Source organism: Salvelinus alpinus, chromosome 18, assembly GCF_045679555.1.
Source record: "Salvelinus alpinus chromosome 18, SLU_Salpinus.1, whole genome shotgun sequence".
Lineage (NCBI taxonomy): Eukaryota > Metazoa > Chordata > Actinopteri > Salmoniformes > Salmonidae > Salvelinus > Salvelinus alpinus.
Window position 1 is genome coordinate 16,705,172 of NC_092103.1, and position 21,068 is coordinate 16,726,239.

The 21,068-nt window shown below is 42.3% G+C and overlaps 2 protein-coding genes and 1 long non-coding RNA gene across 4 annotated transcripts in view; 1 reads left to right on the forward strand and 2 right to left on the reverse strand.

The window, feature by feature from the left end:
• Positions 1-8,347: 8,347 nt before the first annotated feature.
• drg1 (developmentally regulated GTP binding protein 1) lies at positions 8,348-12,221 on the reverse strand. Its single transcript, XM_071350418.1, has 9 exons — positions 11,664-12,221; positions 11,023-11,146; positions 10,736-10,911; positions 10,304-10,373; positions 10,039-10,208; positions 9,754-9,884; positions 9,394-9,561; positions 9,123-9,245; positions 8,348-8,703 (listed from the first exon to the last, which is right to left on the reverse strand). Exons 1-9 carry the CDS (start codon positions 11,700-11,702, stop codon positions 8,604-8,606), a joined length of 1,101 nt encoding a protein of 366 aa, XP_071206519.1. The 5' UTR covers positions 11,703-12,221; the 3' UTR covers positions 8,348-8,603.
• A 355-nt stretch (positions 12,222-12,576) lies between these two features.
• On the forward strand, positions 12,577-13,552 carry LOC139543905 (uncharacterized). The gene is made up of 2 exons (XR_011668768.1): positions 12,577-12,665; positions 13,284-13,552. It is a non-coding gene; the product is annotated as an uncharacterized lncRNA (long non-coding RNA).
• Positions 12,664-21,068, reverse strand: part of LOC139543903 (small conductance calcium-activated potassium channel protein 2-like) — a 31,485-nt gene continuing 23,080 nt past the window's right edge. The window contains exons 8-9 of one of the 2 annotated variants that reach the window (XM_071350422.1): positions 20,358-20,463; positions 12,664-14,925 (exon numbers count right to left, since the gene is read on the reverse strand). In XM_071350422.1, coding sequence (XP_071206523.1) covers positions 14,650-14,925; positions 20,358-20,463 — 382 coding nt within the window. In that variant the 3' untranslated portion in view covers positions 12,664-14,649. The remainder of the gene's footprint in view (positions 14,926-20,357; positions 20,464-21,068) is intronic. The other variant, XM_071350421.1, reaches the window with a different exon arrangement.

Sequence of the window (21,068 nt, forward strand, 5' to 3'; positions counted from 1 at the left end):
TTTTAGAGGGTGAAAGCCATTTCCTCATTGCTTCCATATATGATGACATCGGATGTTTTACTTGTGCTTAGACTGAATCATCTGGTTGACAAACCCAGTTGATACAAATCATAAAGCATTTTATGATACAAATGAACCATAAAAGTCTGAAGAATGTCTACCTTTGGATAAAACTTCTTTGAACATTAAAATCAGAGGCTGACAATGTTTTTGAGAGTTTATTCAAATTAGTGAATGATCTTAAGGTAATTCCTTTCACACCACCCAGAGACTGCATTAAATGCCCTCCATTGTGAATTCAGACCACAAAACTGGATAAAGAGAAAGCTGAGTATACATGTGAAATCAGCCTATATGCCCATTATCTCTGGGATTGAAAACTTGTTGGCATAAGTAACATTGTGCCAAATGACATATGGTAAATTAATGTCTCAGCAGTATGGTTTTCAGAGCCAATATGTCCACAGTCTTGAGTACTTTGATACCGTGAAGTCTGACCTACTGGTGGAGATTAAAGTGCCTTAGTCAAATGTGGAGACACTTGCGCTAATTGATTGTGGCCATAAATCTGCCACGCTGCAGCCAGCTTGTAGGAAACCACAAAACTGCTTTATTCACAATAATTCAATAAGTCTCTCTCCTTTTGTCCTGTCCAATCCCTTTCCATTTAACACTGACACATTCATTTAAATTTCATAGATTCACACAGTCTTTTTGTTTAATTTATTTGGACCCACAGAAACAACATACTTGTCAGAATATAAGGGGTTAAAAATTGTCCTTCGATTCATCAAATAAAAAATGGCTTCAGATCTTACCCAATGGAAAATGTGCAGTTGTGACTTTTGACCTCACACTAGACTAGTGCATCAATGGAGCCTAATTCTCCTCCTCTTTAAAGTGTGTACTCGTTCACCCTCAAGTATTAAAACGCATTGGATGGGTGTAAGAAATATTGTACTGAAAGTCCATCTACACACACTCCGTCTATACCAATCCGACCCCTTTAAGTCCTTGAGGAGGGGTGACGAGGGCACACCTCGGAGAAAAGTGGTGAGAATCCGAATTGGACAAAGCTCTGTCATAACTATGGATAAATATGTAGGACTTTTTTTACATCCAGTTAAGTATGTAGTGTGGAGAGTGCTCACAAGACTCCAAAGTGCTTGGCACCACCATGAACAGAAGAAGTACTGCATGGTTAGATCAAGCACAATGGGGTCCTGGGCGGAGATGTACAGCCATCTGAGGTTATGTGGGACCAGGTTCAGTCTGGTCAATTAAAGGTGGGATGGTAGAGCTAAAAAAGTAGAATCCTGTAAAAAGTACATTTTGATCACTTTGATAGAAAAATGCATGACTGGAGCCAGTCAGTCCATCACGAGTGAATATTGTAATCCGCTCTAAAATCATGAAAGGAACAATCCGCCACCAGAATATGCTATTTATTGATGCTTTGGTCTTCCAACAACTCTGTTTGTGATCCGAGGACAACACCACAGCTCTACAGCATTGATAGCCCAGGAGGAAGTGGTGGATGTCCATTGGCATCAGGGAGGGTTGCAGACCTGGGGAGTGATGGGCCCAAATGACACCGACTTACACACTATTGAGATAGGGGCAGTGTTCGTAATACAGTGTGGCTAGGGACATCAAGAAAATTACAAAAAAGGATTAGTCATAGGTCACACTCACTGCAGTGAAAGCGGGCACCGCCCTTCCTGCGCATAGACTGCGACAAACCCCGCCCTCCCATCCTTCGTACCCCACCCCATTAGATACATAAAACACATACATTTTCACCGTTTAACTCAGATTTTTTTTACATCAACATAATATGAATCAAAACAGAACAACAGGAAGAGTTTGTTAATGAAATTACTACTACGTTATGGGGAATCAATGAAAACAGAGTTTGGTGGAATGATTGTTATCTTGTTAAAGTACATCAATATCTCCAGCTCTTAGGTCCTCCAGCTAATGGACAAAGAATAGTCTCAATGTCCAAGGACAAAGATGGAACAGCTCGGGAACAGCAGATACAGCCAGCCATATCACCAGTGTCCATCTGTAGAAATTTGCCATCTCATTAGACCTGAGACTCAACCACTTTTGACATGATGGTCCGAACCTGGCTATCGGTCACTGGACTCAGTGGTCAGTCAGTATGAAATAATGCCCTCCACAGATGGAAAACGGATGATTTCTCTAAAAGACCTGTGAGGACAGCCCCATCAGCGGGTTTGGAAATATTGTTACCTCCATTCTTTACTATATCCCCTGGGATATCTTATTGAAATGGGAAGTGTTTCAGTGATAATCAAGTTAAGCTCCGACAACTGAACCACTTTGTGTGATGAAATGAGAAAAGATATGCATGCATGGATGGAAGAGTGACTGACAACTTGTGTATAGAGCGATGGGCATGGGGTTTTGGTAACAGAATATAAGTGTTAATAAAGGGGAAAAAATGGACTATGGAAGGTTGATATGTCCAGGGAAAACTGCTCTGCAAAGACAGAGCTGTCCATCTGAGTATTTGATTGTTTCAGGTGGACAAAGGTGGCGCGATGGTATTATGGTTGGTGGGATGGTGCCATGGTTTTTATGCATGGACATATGATTTCACACATGCTGTTTTAACAATTTCAATTTCTCTGAGTGTCCTAAACTAAGGTCTTTCAAACTAAGCTATATTTTTCTAAACTATAAACCTCACAATTTATAGAATACACTGTATATTAGACGGGAGAAAGTTTCATTTGTCTCCCTTCATCCACAGGACTTGGATGAACGATCATCTTTGTCCTCTTCCACTGAAGGCAGGACTACAGAAAAACAGAAATCTCAAATAGCTGTAAAACCAGGGGTACTGTGGACCAAGGGTCATGGAAGCAGTCAGAGGATCTCAAGACAATTAGGCAAATATAAAACACTAGGAACACTAGAACATTCAGAATTTCAATATACATTACCCGTTATACCTCACATGTCCATTATACCTCAGCCGTCTTTGAAGCACTCCAACTGGTGTCACTGGAAAGTCACTCCCTCCAACCTGGTCTGTCCATGGAGACCCTCAGTCTCCATCCTTCCTGCCCCGGAGCCGATGGTGGGACGTCCAGCTTGGTGGGGTAGAGTTGAGGGTCGTGAGAAAGAGCAGGTGCTCCTTTTAGCTGGGTGTCTCGCCTCTAGCTCAACTGGAGACAGACTGTCATGACTGCGTCTTCTCCAACACCCCCAAAGCCCGTACCCCCAGCCCCTCCTTCAAGTTAGGAGGGGTTAGGGATTTTCTCCTGGGATAGGTGGACTGGCGAGAAGGACTCGGGCAGGGTGGGATTGTATGTGGTATGGGGAGTTTGGGGGGGTTGGTCCCGCATTTCATAAATATTAATAGAGAGTCCTCCCCTCTCCGAAAGGGGCAGATTCTTTAATTTCGTTAGAGGGGGAAGTGCTTTATTCACTTAATGGCTTTTATTAGTGGCCGGTCTTCAACTCTTTCATTACCTAAAGTGCTGCTATAATTTACAGAGGGGAAGGGTGGGGGAGGGGCACTGTCCCGAGGAGCATCACTCATGCCGCTGTTGACCAGCCAGCCACTGCTCTGTCTAAACCTCTGCAGCTTTTCTCAGAAAGAGTGGCCATTCTGTCTCAAAGACTGACAACTATCTCCAACATTGAATACACTCTAAATAAAGTCCTCTTCATACCATTGGAGAGTTGTTACAGGAAGTGTTGAGGGCAAATGCTAGGTTTCCCCTTGTGGCAGATTTTTCCCTCACCTGAACAATTGAAAAGGATACTTTCTTGCAAATACATGTGTTATTGACTAGATCTGTTGTCATTGGATGCCTGTTATAAAAATGTAATTAAAGCAATATATTGAAATGCTACTTTAGAGTGAACACATTAGTGTTATCTAGAAAATAAGAAAAACACGTGGAAACATTTCAATTAAAAAATGATATATTTTGTGTGAGGGATAAGGCTGTGTATCATAATGTATGCCATGACAATATTGGTGTTCAGTTATGACATTACTTGGCCAATATAGTAAAAGGCAGTGATCAATTCAAAATGCACTATTTGCTGACTAGGCCATGTCCATACCCTCCCTTTCTCGCTGTACATCATAGACAGACATGCTTATGGATTCAGATAAAATCCTCCTCCTTAGAACATGACATGTATCTTTTATTTGGTTATAAAAAGCTATTTTGAAATAATATTTGATCAGATGTGTCCTGCCCTGTGAAACATTCTGTGATCATTAACACACGGAGGCACTTTATTGAAAGTGTCCTGAGCAAATTTCCGATATGACCCTATCATGATATCCATCTAATCATGCGCAAAAAAAATAAAATCCTTGTCTTCGTAACTACTAACGTGTGGCAACTGGAGAGTGCTCTGGCACAAAATGGCTGATCCATCTCATACAGCTGGGTTAAGACACATTGGCATTAGATAATGTATACATGCCAAAGTGCTTCAAGATCTGATGAAATGCTATTCACTAGTGGGTTATCTGTGTTTCTGAACAGATGGGGTAGAATGTCCCCAGACTGTGTCTGAGTGAATGAACTGATTAACCTGAATGACCACCCATGTTGGAGAGGGGGTGGGATGCCAGCCTGACTGACTGCCTGTATCATCAATGTCACATAAATCAGTGGCCAACAGGCCTTTCAAATAAAACCTTTGTATTGGACAGTGAGACGGTCTCTGGGTAAGTAATGTGTAGTCCAGAGGGGTATACTACAAAGCAGGATAGTTAGCCAACTAACTTGCCTAAATATTCAAAAAATATCTATATATTTTGTAGAAAGATAAACTTGAAATGGTCATGGTCTAATTTATTTAACACGATGAAAAGACATATCCAATTTGAGCTTTTTTCATGAACCATAAAATCTAAAGTTATTTCTGGGTGTGTTGATACCTACCCTTACCACCTGGGGGCGGCCCGTCAGGAAGTCCAGGATCCAGTTGCAGAGGGAGGTGTTTAGTCCCAGGGTCCTTAGCTTATTGATGAGCTTTGAGGGCACTATGGCGTTGAAAGCTGAGCTGTAGTCAATGAATAGCATTCTCACATAAACTCAGAATAAAAAGAAACGCTCTCTCACTGTCAACTGCGTTTATTTTCAGCAAACTTAACATGTGTAAATATTTGTATGAACATAACAAGATTCAACAACTGAGGCATAAACTGAACAAGTTCCACAGACATATGACTAACAGAAATGGAGTAATGTGTCTCTGAACAAGGGGGGGGGGGGGGGGGGGGTCAAAATCAAAAGTAACAGTCAGTATCCGGTGTGGCCACCAGCTGCATTAAGTAGTGCATCTCCTCCTCATGGACTGCACCAGATTTGCCCGTTCTTGCTGTGAGATGTTACCCCACTCTTCCACCAAGGCACCTGCAGGTTCCCGGACATTTCTGGGGGGAATGGCCCTAGCCCTAACCCTCCGATCCAACAGGTCCCAGACTTGCTCAATGGGATTGAGATCCGGGCTCTTCGCCAGCCATGGCAGAACATTGATTGCAAGAAATCACGCACAGGACGAGCAGTATGGCTGGTGGCATTGTCATGCTGGAGGGTCAGGATGAGCCTCCAGGAAGGGTACCACATGAGGGAGGAGGATGTTGCGGACAGTCTGGGCACTGATGGAGGGATTGTGCTTTCCTGGTGTAACTCGGGCAGTTGTTGCCATCCTGTACCTGTCCCGCAGGTGTGATGTTTGGATGTACCGATCCTGTGCAGGTGTTGTTACACGTGGTCTGCCACTTCCGAGGAAGATCAGATGTCCGTCCTGTCTCCCTGTAGCACCATCTTAGGCGTCTAACAGTACGGGCATTGCAATTTATTGCCCTGGCCACATCTGCAGTCCTCATGCCTCCTTGCAGCATGCCTAAGACATGTTCACGCAGATGAGCAGGGACCCTGGGCATCTTTCTTTTGGTGTTTTTCAGAGTCAGTAGAAAGGCCTCTTAAGTGTCCTAAGTTTTTATAACTGTGACCTTAATTGCCTACCATCTGTAAGCTGTTAGTGTCTTAATGACCATTCCACAGGTGCATGTTCATTAATTGTTTATGGTTCATTGAACAAGCATGGGAAAGTGTTTAAACCCTTTACAATTAAGATCTGTGACGTTATTTGGATTTTTACAAATTATCTTTGAAAGACAGGGTCCTGAAAAAGGGACGTTTCTTTTTTTGCTGAGTTTAGGTATTCCTTTTGTCCAGGTGGGAAAGGGCAGTGTGGAGTGCAATAGAGATTGCGTCATCTGTGGATCTGTTAGGGCGGTATGCAAATTGGAGTTAGTCTAGGGTTTCTGGGATAATGGTGTTGATGTTAGCCATGACCAGCCTTTCAAAGCACTTCATGGCTACAGACATGAGTGCTACGGGTCGGTAGTCATTTAGGCAGGTTACCTAAGTGTTCTTGGGCTCTGGGACTATGGTGGTCTGCTTAAAACATGTTGGTATTACAGACTCGGACAGGGAGAGGTTGAAAATGTCAGTGAAGACACTTGCCAGTTGGTCAGCGCATGCTTGCAGTACACGTCCTGGTAATCCGTCTGGCCCTGCGGCCTTGTGAATGTTGAACTGTTTAAAGGTCTTACTCACATCGGCTGCGGAGAGCGTGATCACACAGTCTTCCGGAACAGCTGGTGCTCTCATGCATGTTTCAGTGTTATTTGCCTCGAAGCGAGCACAGAAGTAGTTTAGCTCGTCTGGTAGGCTCGTGTCACTGGGCAGCTCTCGGCTGTGCTTCCCTTTGTAGTTTGTAATAGTTTGCAAGCCCTGCCACATCCAACGAGCATCAAAGCCGGTCTAGTACGATTCAATCTTAGTCCTGTATTGACGCTTTGCCTGTTTGATGGTTCATCTGAGGGCATAGCGGGATTTCTTATAAGCTTCCGGGTTAGGATCCCGCTCCTTGAAAGCGGCAGCTCTAGCCTTTAGCTCAATGCGGATGTTGCCTGTAGTCCATGGCTTCTGGTTGGGAACTGTACGTACAGTCACTGTGGGGACGATGTCGTCGATTCTCTTATTGATGAAGCCGATGACTGAGGTGGAGTATTCCTCAATGCCATTGGATGAATTCCGGAACATTTCCCAGTCTGTGCTAGCAAAACAGTCCTTTAGAGTAGCATCCGCGTCATCTGACCACTTCCATATTGAGCGGGTCACAGGTATTTCCTGCTTTAGTTTTTGATTGTAAGCCGGATAGAATTATGGTCAGATTTGCCAAATGGAGGGCGGTTGAGGGCTTTGTATGCATCTCTGTGTGTGGAGTAAAGGTGGTCCAGAGTTTTTTCCCATCTGGTTGCACATTTAACATGCCGATAGAAATTTGGTAAGACGGATTTAAGTTTCCCTGCATTAAAGTCCCCGGCCACTAGGAGCGCCGCCTCTGGGTGAGTGTTTTCCTGTTCGCTTATGGCAGAATACAGCTCGTTGAGTGTGGTCTTAATGTCAGCATCAGTCTGTGGTGGTATGTAGACAGCTACAAAAAATACAGATGAAAACTCTCTAGGTAGATAGCGTAGTCTAGTTTATCATGAGATACTCTACCTCAGGCGAGCAAAACCTAGAGACTTCCTTAGATATCGTGCACCAGCTGTTATTTACAAAAATACATAGTCCGCCGCCCCTTGTCTAACCAGACGCCGCTGTTTTATCCTGCCGATACAGCATATAACCAGACAGCTGTATGTTAATAATGTCGTCGTTCAGCCACGACTCCGTGAAGCATAAGATATTAGTTTTGAATGTCCCGTTGGTAGTTTAATCTTCCACGTAGGTCATCGATTTTATTTTCCAAAGATTGCATGTTTGCTAGCAGAATGGAAGGCAGTGGGGGTTTATTCGATCGCCTACAACTTCTCAGAAGGCAGCCCACCCTCCGCCCCCTTTTTCTCTGCCTTCTCTTCACACAAATGACATGGATCTGGGCCTGTTCCCGGGAAAGCAGTATGTCATTCACGTCGGGCTTGTCAGACTCGTTAAAGGGGAAAAAAAGGATTCTGCCAGTTCGTGGTGAGTAATCGCAGTCCTGATGTCCAGAAAGGATTTTTTCTCATAAGATACAGTAGCAGCAACATTATGTACAAAATAAGTTAAAAAATAAGAACGTTTCATAAGAACAGTCTCTCACCATTGAAAGTACAGAGATGGAGCAGGACACACCCATGTAACTGTGGCAGGATTTTGTGAGGGAAATTTGAATGTTATGAAGTTATATTTGTCACTGTTGTTCAACATAGTAATTACAGTGCATCTTTCAAGGCATAAACCCAATGACATTTATGATGTAAAATAAAAGACGACCCCATAAGTCATATTTATGGTGTTTATTTGATATTTTTGAGAGTCAACGATAATACTCTTCGATGGATTTAATGAATCACATGTCGGCATAAGTGGGAGGTAAACGCAACATGGACATTCATATTTTTTCTTTTCCGTTTTCAAATTCCAAAATAAAATTGAGAACCACAAGACACAGATGTTCTGGTGGATATGTTTGAGAGGGGTCTTCATGAGCAGCAGACTATTCCCTGGGATGAGAAAATTAAGCAATCAGGAGTCTTTTTACTTTTTCACCAGCTGGATAACGTCCTCATCCTCCATGACATGGTCTTTTCCCACCTTCTGGGGGTTGTGTTTCACTGAAGCACCCCACACCAGAGCACTGAAAAGACAGGAAGACGGAGTGTTAGAACAATACCAACCAGCTGCAACATTGAATCATATTTGTCTGTGTGCTGGACACAGTGGCAGCTAAGGCTGCGTTTAAACAGGCAGCCCAATTCTGATATTTTTTTCCACTAATTGGTCTTTTGACCAATCAGATCAGCTCTGATGTGATTGGTCAAAAGACAAATTAGAGGAAAACATATCAGAATTGGGTACCCATGTGAATTTTGAAAGTTAAAAAAAAAAAAAGATAAATGTTATATATATAGTGTTTATATAGTATAGTTTTTTTAAAGTGCATTATTTCTTACTGATTGTGGCTTTAAATCAGTTAAATAATGGGAGTGTACCCCAGTCTTTTCATAAACATCAACAAGATGCACAAAAGCCATTCATCAACAGGATAGTACTCACTATTTTAATTCTTTGAGGAGGCTTTTATGAATCTTCAAACAGAAGTCCTCCACTGCAGTATGTTCAGTAGGTAGAACAACTGGAGATGTGTAGTCAGGAAGCTGGCCTTTGGGTTTGGTGTATCTGGGGGACAACACATTCAAATGATTAATTCACAAAAACAACATTTTTCCAGGTAGTACAAAACAGTTCTGTGTGTAATAGGAATTATATTTCATATAGGGTTCCAATGTCCCATCTAAGGGCTGTTAGGTTGAGTGTGTTTCCTTACATGCGCACTAGGTGCAAGTAGTCCCACATCTTCTCCAGAAGGTCATCAAAATTCCAGCGGGAGTGGGCAGAGATGGGCACGCAGTGGGGCACCTTGTAGATGATGTCCAGCTCTTCAATGGAGATCTGGTCAATTTTGTTGAGCACATAAATGCAGGGGAGGTACACTCTGGTGGGATTAAACAGAACTGTTATGTCAGCAGGTCTGTAGGGGAGCGTTGACCTTACTTTGGAATGGGGTATAGTGGGACTTTGGCTAGGGGGTATAGGTTGGATCCAATCATTGATTAATTAAGGATTAAGAATAAAAAAACTCAATAAAAAATGACATCCGAGTTTGTAGAAGTGCTCAGCTGCTTACCGGTTTCCCTCCACCACGTCGATGAGGTCATCAGCCGTGGAGTCACTGCGCAGGGTGATGTCAGCGTTGTGGATCTTGTACTCGGCCAGGATGCTCTTCACTGCGTCACCGTCCAGCTCACTCTGTGGACACTGGAGAAGGAGCAAGAACACCAGCATAAGCCCATTGAAATCAAATGAGAGGGATAAAAGAAGAAACTACTTCCAGAGATAGATAACTGTGAAGAGAGAGAGAAATAGGAACAGGTTGAGCTGGACGTGAAAGTGTTGTATTAAACAGACGTACTGTGACAGTGAAGTTGATGCCTCCTTTGTCCTTCTTCTTGAAGCCGATGTTGGGCGGCTTCTTGTTGAGGCGGATTCCAAAGCCCTCCAGCTCGTGTTCAATCAGCTTCTTGTGGCCCAGAGGCTTTAGAACATCCAACACTATGAGGATCAGGTTGCATGTTCGAGCCACTGGGAAAAGAAAGACCACAGTTACAAACTACCTTCAAGGTGTGTGAGTGTGACATGTTTGTGTATGGTTCTGATGGTTCACTGATGGCTCTCACCTGCGATGACCTGTCGTCCTCTACCCTTGCCATCTTTGGCCCCCTCGATGATACCTGGGAGATCCAGGAGCTTGGAGACACAAAAGTGGAATAAACATACAAATACTGAAACATCTCCTGTAAAACAACCACAAATTAAGTAGCAAAAATACCAATTATCACTGTTAGTACAGATTGTCCTCTATTGGCCGTAAAGGAAAACTCCACCCAAAATACATATTTTGGTATTTTCTTCATTAGTCCCCTGTTGATACAGTCCCAAAATGTTTTATACATCAGCAGTCAAGTTTTCAAGATAATGGACTTTCAAGAAGACAAGTGTCACTTGCCACATCATCATGATGATGTGGAAGTGACACTTGTCTTCTTGAAAGTTCGACAGTTTTAGTGGATTTTTCCTTTAAGCTGAGGTGTAAGATGCACATAAAGTACCTGTATTTTGGCACCCTTGTAGCGGATCACTCCTGGTACTGTGGTGAGGGTGGTGAACTCATAGGCCGCCACCTCAGAGTACACCCCTGCCAGGTTACTTAGCAAAGTAGACTTGCCCACTGAGGGGAACCCTACAAACCCGATACGGGCATCACCTGTTTTTGCCACATCAAAACCTATACAACAAAGAGTGACACATTAGTATTCATTACAATATGACAAGATCTTGTCTACCTCAACTTATCTCCACTACACACAAAATATGATGATCACCAGTCAGGACACACCTTCCCCTGTGCCTCCTCCACTGCCTCCCTTTGGTGTGATAAGTTCTCTCCTCATCTTGGCCAGACGAGCTTTGAGCAACCCCAAGTGGTTAGACGTGGCCTTGTTCTTCTGAGTTCGAGCCATCTACCCAACACAGACAGAGGATGTTTAAATCATTCATATTCAACACAATAACAGCCAGAACTATAATATTAGCTAGGCCTACTTGTCCAGAGCCAAGTTGTTGCGATGGCTGGCTTTCGACTGATCACAAAGAAAACAGTCATCACGACACCGGGGTGAATTACAATCTGTCAAAGCTGGTGAACTCCGGCGTGGTTCTATACGTACCGGCGCCGGTTAGCATGCTACTGGTGTTTAAATAGCTAGTCAGTTAACGTTACCCTGCCAACAACATAACGTTAGCTAGCTAATTTACAGTAGCTTACATTAAAAGCACAATAACACACAGCTATACTCAGACTCGGGTGTCTGACATCATATTATGGTTCTATTCATTTTTTAAGGAGAAATCCATTGTAAGGCCTTGATTAGCCAAGTTAAATTTAGCCAACTAGCTAGGCATCTAGTCAATTGGCCAAACAAAATGTGATTCACAGCTAACGCGTTAGCTAGCATTCGCGACCGTTAACGAACTTACCTCGGCCTCAATTTCTGCTATTTTGGCGAGTAAACTCATCTTGTAGCTGGTCCTTAGATATCACTATAACGATTAAACAAGTTTAATAGCAAAGTTGTTAAATTTTGTAGTTTTATCACGCAATCATACAAGACTAGCTAGCAACAGCTAGCACCCATGCTTTCAACCTGTGGCTGGGGTCTCAGAGTCTTGGCGGCTCTCGCGAGGAGGAAGAGGGAAGCAAACCAAAGAAACTCGATGGCATACTGGGCAAACTCAGAAAAGGCGTTGTAGTTGGCGCCACCTACTGGAATGAAGTAGTTTGCAGATTTGTATTAGCTATCTGGCATAAAAAAAGAAGAATACAAAAATACAAATAAAACAAGTTAGCTGACATGACATATTTCGTGCAACAGCAATGACATAAATGTTGCAGAAATTATGTAATTTAACACATTTCAAATACAAGATTCATGCTTGGTTTTGACAAATCATAAATTAAATGTATCTGACGCTGCATAATTCAACACACGCACTCTCTCTCTCTCCCCCCCTCCTTCCCTCAGTCCACCCCATCTCTCTCTCGTGCCCTCTCTCTCCCTCCTTCCGTCCGCCCCCCCCAGGCCGTCCCTGTCTCTCTCTCTCCTTCCCTCTCTCCACTCCTCCCCCCCACCCCCTCTCTCTTCCCCTCCCTCTCTCCCTCTTTCAGTCCGTCCCTGTCTCTCTCTCTCCTTCCTTCCCTCCCTTCCTCCTTCCGTCCGTCCGTCCGTCCGTCCACCCCCCCCCCCTCTATCGTTCGCTCTCTCCCTCTCGTTTGCTCTCTCGTTCGCTCTCTCCCTCCCTCCCTCAGGCCGTCCCCGTCTCTCTTTCGTCCTCCCTCCCTCCTTCTGCCCCCCCCACCCCTCTCTCTCTCTCCCCCTCCCTCCCTCCCTCAGTCCGTCCCCGTCTCTCTCTTTCCTTCCGTCCGTGCCCCTCCCTCTCTCTCCAGTCAAATGGATGGTATTAGTAATGCACACGCATCTGGTAAGTAGTCGTTTTTATTGTTTAATATTTCTATCGCATACAGTACATAATATCTCAAAAGTATCTATGTTGCTAAAATTTCTGGATCGACTGTCAGTGTTTTAAAGCTCTAATACCAACAACAGTACATTCAACACTGTAGATGGGATTGAGCTTTTGGTTGGTTGGACAAGGTCATTGCAGAACGTTGACTAGATAAGTGCCCATCAGATGAATGTGGCACACTCCTTTAACTTCTGAAAACCTTGCAGGAGGGAGGGTGCATATTGCCAAAATGTGCATAAATGGTGGAAGGTTACCTTTATTTCCCTTTGTGACTGGCCAGTGGCCAAGCTATTGCTGTTCAAAACAAAGTTACAAAGCTTTGTTGATAATAATGCTATAATCTTGAGCACATACAATATTTTCACAATTATATGTGTCAGAGATTACTTTTTTTGCAGTTAGGTTTTGACATTTTACTTCTCAATCTGATAACCACCACTCATTATTAAGGATATGTGGTTAAGTAAGTTGCTATATCATCTTCTATACATTCCTCTTGAACTAACAATGTATATTCCTATGGTTTTTGAAAGAGATATATTGAACCTTTTCTGAAGTAAGCTATAATTTCAGAAACAAGACAGGCCTGGTCATGGGAGAGATCATGGGAGGCTCTTCAACATGGTTTCTTAACCCTGGTCCTGGAGGCTTACTGGAAGATATGTTGAATATGCTGGATTTCATCTCGACCAATGCAATGTGTTGCATCATTTATTCTGTTCATATCTCTCCATCATCATTTGCTTGTAAATATTGTGTGAAAGACATATATTGTAAGAGGTGTGGGGAGGTGTGCTTATCCTCATGAACATATAAAAATATGAATTTTCTTTTAAAAGTGAGTTACAGTTCTTGTGAGTTATTGGTTTGCATTGCAACCAACTAGCGTTGCTCAGCTGAAGCAAAAAACAGTATAAATACTAAGTGCCTCCAGGACAAGAGTTGAGATATTTTGAGGAAAGAACAAACTGTGTTTGTGATAATTGAAAGTATTAATTTCAGTAGCCTAGCAGTTTGATATTGAGGTCCCTTTGTGGTACATAGCATGAGGGCTTTGACTTGAGTCACCCTCACTAATTCACAATTTATTAATTGAGCATTGACCATAAATCCATGCCCAAACATCTAAATTGTTCTTATTTTAAGGAGCAACAAAAATGTATATAATATGTCAGTCAGTATTGAAGTGCATTGATTAAAAAGTAAGTGCAAGTACAGATTTATATGCATTCATTTTGATAAGAGGACTAAATTGTTTGCAGTGTGGCCCCAAAAATAGTCATTCTACAGGGGCACTCAGCAACATCAACAAAAAACGCTATAGTTGATGCTGTTTCTAACCTAAAATATATATGTTTTTTCCTCATATTTCAAGCTGCATATGGTACCTCTGAGTGACAGTATGTGGGTGCCTTCTTGTGCTGCCCTCTGTCTGCAGTTCATTCATCTCCATCAAATACTTTTTCCTCAATAAAAAGTATTGCTGTAATGCTTGCTGATTGACAGGTCCCATGATTTCTCAGCTTGCTTTAAGGAACACGGCATCTGAATCAAGCCAGCGGAAGCACAAAGTCTGTGAGAAGAAGCACTATTTTAGTGCCATATCTTTACACCCGGCCGGTAACCTTGCTGTCCTAAAACTGGCTACCTCTGCATAGAGATGAAGTATAGTTCTGATCACAGCCCCCATCGATAGGCCTAATAGTTTTTACTGAGGAAAGCATATTTTTCTACAGTCCTGTCACCAGAGCAAGGAAAACAACATCTTTTGAGATAATAAAAAACAAACAACAGCATCAGTTTAAAATCCATTGTTCCGGTACCTTGGATTCTGTCATCAGAATTTGGATAACACTTATTGAAACCATAAGGCTTTACAATAAATGCAACTTGGCCATATGATGGCAACAGTCTTCTTTGTAGGTGTTCCACTTGGACTCTAGCTGCTCTCGGAGGAGGTGGGTGGTGCCGTGGAGGACGACCTCCGTCTGGAGACAGACTGTGAGCGCTCAGGGCTGTGTTTGTCGTATGGCTGGAGCTGCACCTCCAGGAAGTCCCTGTGCTGCTGGCTGATGACCTGGCTGATGAGTCCGGGCAAGGCCTGCAGGTTCCCCAGCAGAGTCTCCAGCTTGGTCTCCAGCATGGCGATCCTCTTCTCCATGTCCTCCCCTCTCTCGTTCAGGTCTGAGATCAGGTCATACATGATGTTCTGAGTCTGGAGGAGGAGGAGGAGAGACACACAGTCAGAGTAAGAGGGTGAGAGGCTCCCAGAGCACGGGGTGCTTTAGGCTAGAGAGGTTGCAGGCAGTTGTAAAATTATTTATTTGTTTTATTTACCTTATTTTGCATATTTTATGAACCTTTATTTACACAGGCAAGTCAATAAATAAGAACAAATTCTTATTTACAATGACGATCTGTCCAGAGGCGAAGACAGCAGCGACGAAGAGAACAAAACAAAGACATCACAAGAATACACATAGACAGACACACATGGCAACAGTGCATTTGAGACATTTGAGGGGCAAATCCTGACTTAGTCAAATTTTCACTTAGTCGTGCATAAATGTCAAAAGGCTAAGTTAAATTTTTACTGAAATTGAAGTTAGGAGTTGCCCCTCAGCTGAGAAGAGAGAGCATGAAATTGATACTTCTGACTAGATACAGCTTGTGATTCATTTGATCATGGGTTGCATCATTCTAAGTATCTAATCATGCTACTGTTTCCCAATACAACGCTAAACTGTTCCCTGGAGATGTTGATTTTACAGGCTATTAGTTTGCACTCCTGTCAGAACTGAACTCAGTCTACAGCTATTCTCAGACAAAAGGGATACAACACAACTGTCTAGGTAACTGTTGAAAAGAGAACAATCTTGAAGTGCCATCCAAAATGAAATTATTATTCACTGTGATAAAAAGAGTGTTAAAAACACACAGCTGAGTCAATGTAGACAGAGACAGATCAACATAATATAACAAATAGTGTGTCTGGACACAGGTAGCCTAATTAACATTTTACAGAGGTTCATCAGCACAACAAACAACCCACTGGGCACACACTGGTTGAATCAACGTTGTGTCCACGTCATCTCAATGAAAATATGTTGAACGAACGTGGAATAGACGTTGAATGGATGTCTGTGCCCAGTGGGAAAACCGGATGCTGAAGATAAGCAAATCAAATATGAATTGATAACTTGCAGAGAAATTCTGCTGTATACACTTACTAACTTCTGCTCCAGGAAGTTGATCTTCTTCCTCTCGAGACATGGCATGTTATCAAGCAGTGAGATATCCAGTTCTGTGGGGGCTGGAGAGTGGGAGTGAGGGCTGCTGTGTACCGAGCTAATGTTCACTATGAAAGTAATCACTGCCAGCCTGTGGCCAATGCCATCCATCATTCATCTTGTCCTTTTCTCATTTGGGGCAGGAATAATGGGTTGGGTGGCTTGTTTAGAATCACAGTGATCCACTGAGGACCAAAACAACACTGACAGCTATTCACCACTGACACACTCCAACTGGGGCAGATAACGTTTCGCTAGGTTGCATCACTACCACAACCACTCATCACTTCCTATGATGTTTTAAAAGAAAATCATTTTCCACAGATGATCAAGGAATTTAGCATTTATATGCTTAGAGAGATTAAATCTATATCGGAACTCTTGATGTATAGCCCATGAAATGAGGAACCAATTTTATGGTTGCCCCTGAATTCATGAAAATAAGGATGGGACCTTGAGGCGACAGCAAAATGCAACATTTAGAGTTATTGCCCTGCCAAAACCAATCTGAGCCTCTCTCTGTAAGAAGTGAATTGTGGATAGACACATACAGTTGAAGTCAGAAGTTTACATACACCTTAGCCAAATACATTTAAACTCAGTTTCACAATTCCTGACATTTAATCCTAGTAAAACTTCCCTGTCTTAGGTCCGTTAGGATCACCACTTTATTTTAAGAACGTGAAATGTCAGAATAATAGTAGAAAGAATGATTCATTTCAGCTTTTATTTCTTTCATCATATTCCCAGTGGGTCAGAAGTTCACATACACTCAATTAGTATTTGGTAGCATTTTCTTTAAATTGTTTAACTTGGGTCAAATGTTTTGGGTAGCCTTCCACAAGCTTCCCACAATAAGTTGGGTGAATTTTGGCCCATTCCTCCTGACAGAGCTGGTGTAACTGAGTCAGGTTTGTAGGCCTCCTTGCTCGCACACGCTTTTTCAGTTCTGCCCATACATTTTCTATAGGATTGAGGTCAGGGCTTTGTGATGGCCACTCCAGTACCTTGACTTTGTTGTCCTTAAGCCATTTTGCCACAACTTTGGAAGTATGCTTGGGGTCATTGTCCATTTGGAAGACCCATTTGCAACCAAGCTTTAACTTCCTGACTGATGTCTTGAGATGTTGCTTCAATATATCCACATTTTCCTACCTCATGATGCCATCTATTTTGTGAAGTGCACCAGTCCCTCCTGCAGCAAAGCACCTCCACAACATGATGCTGCCACCCCCGTGCTTCACGGTTGGGATGGTGTTCTTCGGCTTGGAAGCCTCCCCTTTTTCCTCCAAAAATAACAATGGTCATTATGGCCAAACAGTTCTATTTTGTTTCATCAGACCAGAAGACATTTCTCCAAAAAGTACAATCTTTGTCCCCATTTGCAGTTGCAAACCATAGCCTGTCTTTTTTATGGCGGTTTTGGAGCATTGGCTTCTTCCTTGCTGAGCGGCCTTTCAGGTTATGTCGCTATAAGACTCGTTTTACTGTGAATATAGATACTTTTGTACCTGTTTCCTCCAGCATCGTCACAAGGTTCTTTGCTGTTGTTCTGGGATTGATTTTCACTTTTCACACCAAAGTATGCTCATCTCTGGGAGACAGAACACGTCTCCTTCCTGAGCGGTATGACGGCTGCGTGGTCCCATGGTGTTCATACTTGCGTACTATTGTTTGTACAGATGAACGTGGTACCTTCAGGCGTTTGGAAATTGCTCCCAAGGATGAACCAGACTTGTGGAGGTCTACAATTGTTTTTCTGCATTCTTGGCTGATTTCTTTTGATTTTCCCATGATGTCAAGCAAAGAGGCACTGAGTTTGAAGGTAGGCCTTGAAATACATCCACAGGTACACCTCCAATTGACTCAAATGATGTCAATTAGCCTATCAGAAGCTTCTAAAGCCATGACATAATTTTCTGGAATTTTCCAAGCTGTTTAAAGGCACAGTCAACTTAGTGTATGTAAACCTCTGACCCACTGGAATTGTGATACAGTGAATTATAAGTGAAATAATCCATCTGTAAACAATTGTAGGAAAAATTACTTGTCGTGCACAAAGTAGATGTCCTAACCGACTTGCCAAAACTATAGTTTGTTAACAAGAAATTTGTGGAGTGGTTGAAAAACAAGTTTTAATGACTCCAACCTAAGTGTATGTAAACTTCCAACTTCAACTGTAGATGAACTGAGTCAAGAGTATGCCTCTGTTAATCATAAACAAATTAAACTGGAATGCATTAAATCTTTATAATATAACACTAATAAAATATGACCAGAACTCAGTGAAGGGTAGACCGGGACTGTAAGTATATTCAGTTGAGGAACAAAAATGCTTGTGTAATTGTGGGCTGATTTCACTGACCCAGATTTAGCCGACTCTGGGTCCAGGAAGCTGGACGTGTGGGTATACATAGGCCTTTGACCCAATGTATACCCAAAACCCCAAGTAGCTGAAATTATAATGGCTACCAACTGACTCCGTAAAACAAAGTGGAGAAATTAAAATAAAATGTAATAAATAAATAAATATCCTGCATTTTCATTAATGAAATGGTAATTCAGTTTGAGGACAAATGCTGAAAAAAGTGTTTAGGATACTGTAATTGTAGGCCTACCACACTATTAATGTATCCTGTATTAATATCCACTATTAATATATTTATTTATTTAGGCAAGTCAGTTGAGAACAAACTCTTATTTCAATGACAGCCTACACCAGCCAAACCCAAACGACGCTGGGCCAATTGTGCACCGCCCTATGGGACACCCAATCACAGTCAGTTGTGATACAGCTTGGATTTGAACCAGGGTGTCTGTGCCTCAAGCACTAAGATGCAGTGCCTTTGAACGCTGCGCCACTCGGGAGCCCCAAATGCTTCATGTTGTGCCCGAAATTGCTACAACTGTAGGGAAACCACTGCTATGTGAGGGATTTCTCATAGCTTTGCAAAGGCTATGCAGCTGCCAAAGTTATTTTAAGTTCCATTATACATCTTCATCTATCCACGGGGAGCTCATGTACTGTGATGATTGATGCTATGCTGCCATCTGATGGCGAGAGCCACTTATGACATTGATTAAAGATGGCCGAATGGGCTGTACTAGTTATCTTCCCCAATCTTAATCCTCTCCTAACTCACTGTGAGCCTTCATAGCACTCTGTGATAGGGTGATATTAACTACCTAATGTATTTCGTGGCATGGTGGCCTGAAACCAGTTTGACTGTGGTGGACATTTGAATGTCAGTCTTCTCTCTCACTCCCTTCCTCTGTCATTGTTTCTGGCACAATCCTCACATCAGACTCACAGCGTGTCTCCCTTTCCAGGTTAGTATACTGTGTTTTTTTGTTGCGTCAGGCTCTCTGCCTAGTCTTTCCCTAAGGTGTGTCAACGTCTGTTGTCACAAGATCACCACCAAAAAGAGAGATTTGCTGAAAGATAGCAATGTCTCCAATACCATCAAGGGGTGGTTTCCCAGACACAGATTAAGAAAACTCCTGGACTAAAAAGCCATTTCAAGATTCTCCTTGACCATGCTTTTTAATCCAGGACTAGGCTTAATCTAAGTCTGGGAAACCAAACCTAAAGGTAAATTAGTTTGACGTACCTATCAGGGTGGGTATCCTGATCTCATAAAATAATATGCATTCCTTTATATAATCTTTAAAACAAAGATACTGTAGGTTTTCACCTACAACAAGGGGTGGAAATGGAGGGAACCTGGGGAAACCAGGTTCCCTCTGGGAAGTTATTTTGACATGCAAAAATGTGCATTTTTACATGTAGTTCATTTTCATTATTCATTTTGATATGTACAAATGCACTGATTCAAGGAATTTACATTGGAGGGTTCCCATAGGGATTCCCCCCCTTTTCCACCCCTGACAGTATGTATATCGTTCTATAATGTTTGAAACCAAGATACTGTATGTTTCCACCAACAACATTCCTGCATCTAGCCTGAGAGCCAGTCTGTTTAATGTGCTATCATGCCAACTCCTTGTCATTCATTGTCATGCCAATGAGTTGGCAAGAGCACAAACAGATCTGGGACCAGGCTGTCCTGCACCCAGTTCAAGAAGTAGAAATATAATGCATCTTATTTTCTTTCAATGACATTACACAACTGGTTCTTCTTAACATTCATATGGAAAGTCTGTTTATTTGACACCTGTAGACTTTGTTTGTTTATATGAAAATGTGTTATTAATTCCCCCAATGCATTGATATCACATGTATCACATGGAATCCTTCAAATCAAAAAGTGGGTTAGATAGAGATCAATCCAAATGCACAACCAAACTTCACAACCAAAATAAACTGGAATATGTGACGTTTGTCAGTCCAGCTTACCTTTGCAAGGTCCACTAGTGAGTTTGCTTGGTCATTCAGCTTGCGTTGCTCCATTTTAACACTTCTCAATCTGAACAGAAGACCATTCAGAACCCAATAAATGTATCTATTCGGTAAAGATGGGTTTAACAGATCTGTGCACACAGAAGGAATACACATAGAGAGCACTCACTCCTAGGACATGCACAGGATGTGTGTAGAGAATGCAGGATTGGTTTCAGACAGTTTGATTGACTACATGCAAGTGAAGACCACAGAGTGGAGAAGCTGCCAGAGAGGGGAATGTGTCTATTACTGCAGTAAATCTCCAGCCCCTGAACTCTAGAAACAAAGACATATACAAGGGCTCAACTAGGTAGATACAATCTGTTGCAATGGGATTTAGCTGAAATAAACGATTAATGCAGTATATAAACTATCGTAAGTCGTGGGACCTGGTTTTCTAACCATAGCAAACATTTATACACATGCTAAAAGCTTCATCCAAACACCTGGAAGACGTTTCTCTGTTTGATTCTCGTGAATTATTTAATCCACCTTCAAGTAAGATCATTTTCATTCTCAAAATAGAAAAATACTTTGTCAATCTGAGCTATTCCAACTAAAGTGCTGTGATAGCCAAACTCTACACAAAAGCAGGTATTAATTCATTGTTCAACATAAATACAGCATTGTAAAATATAATTTGATGATAAAATGAAAAAATGTATC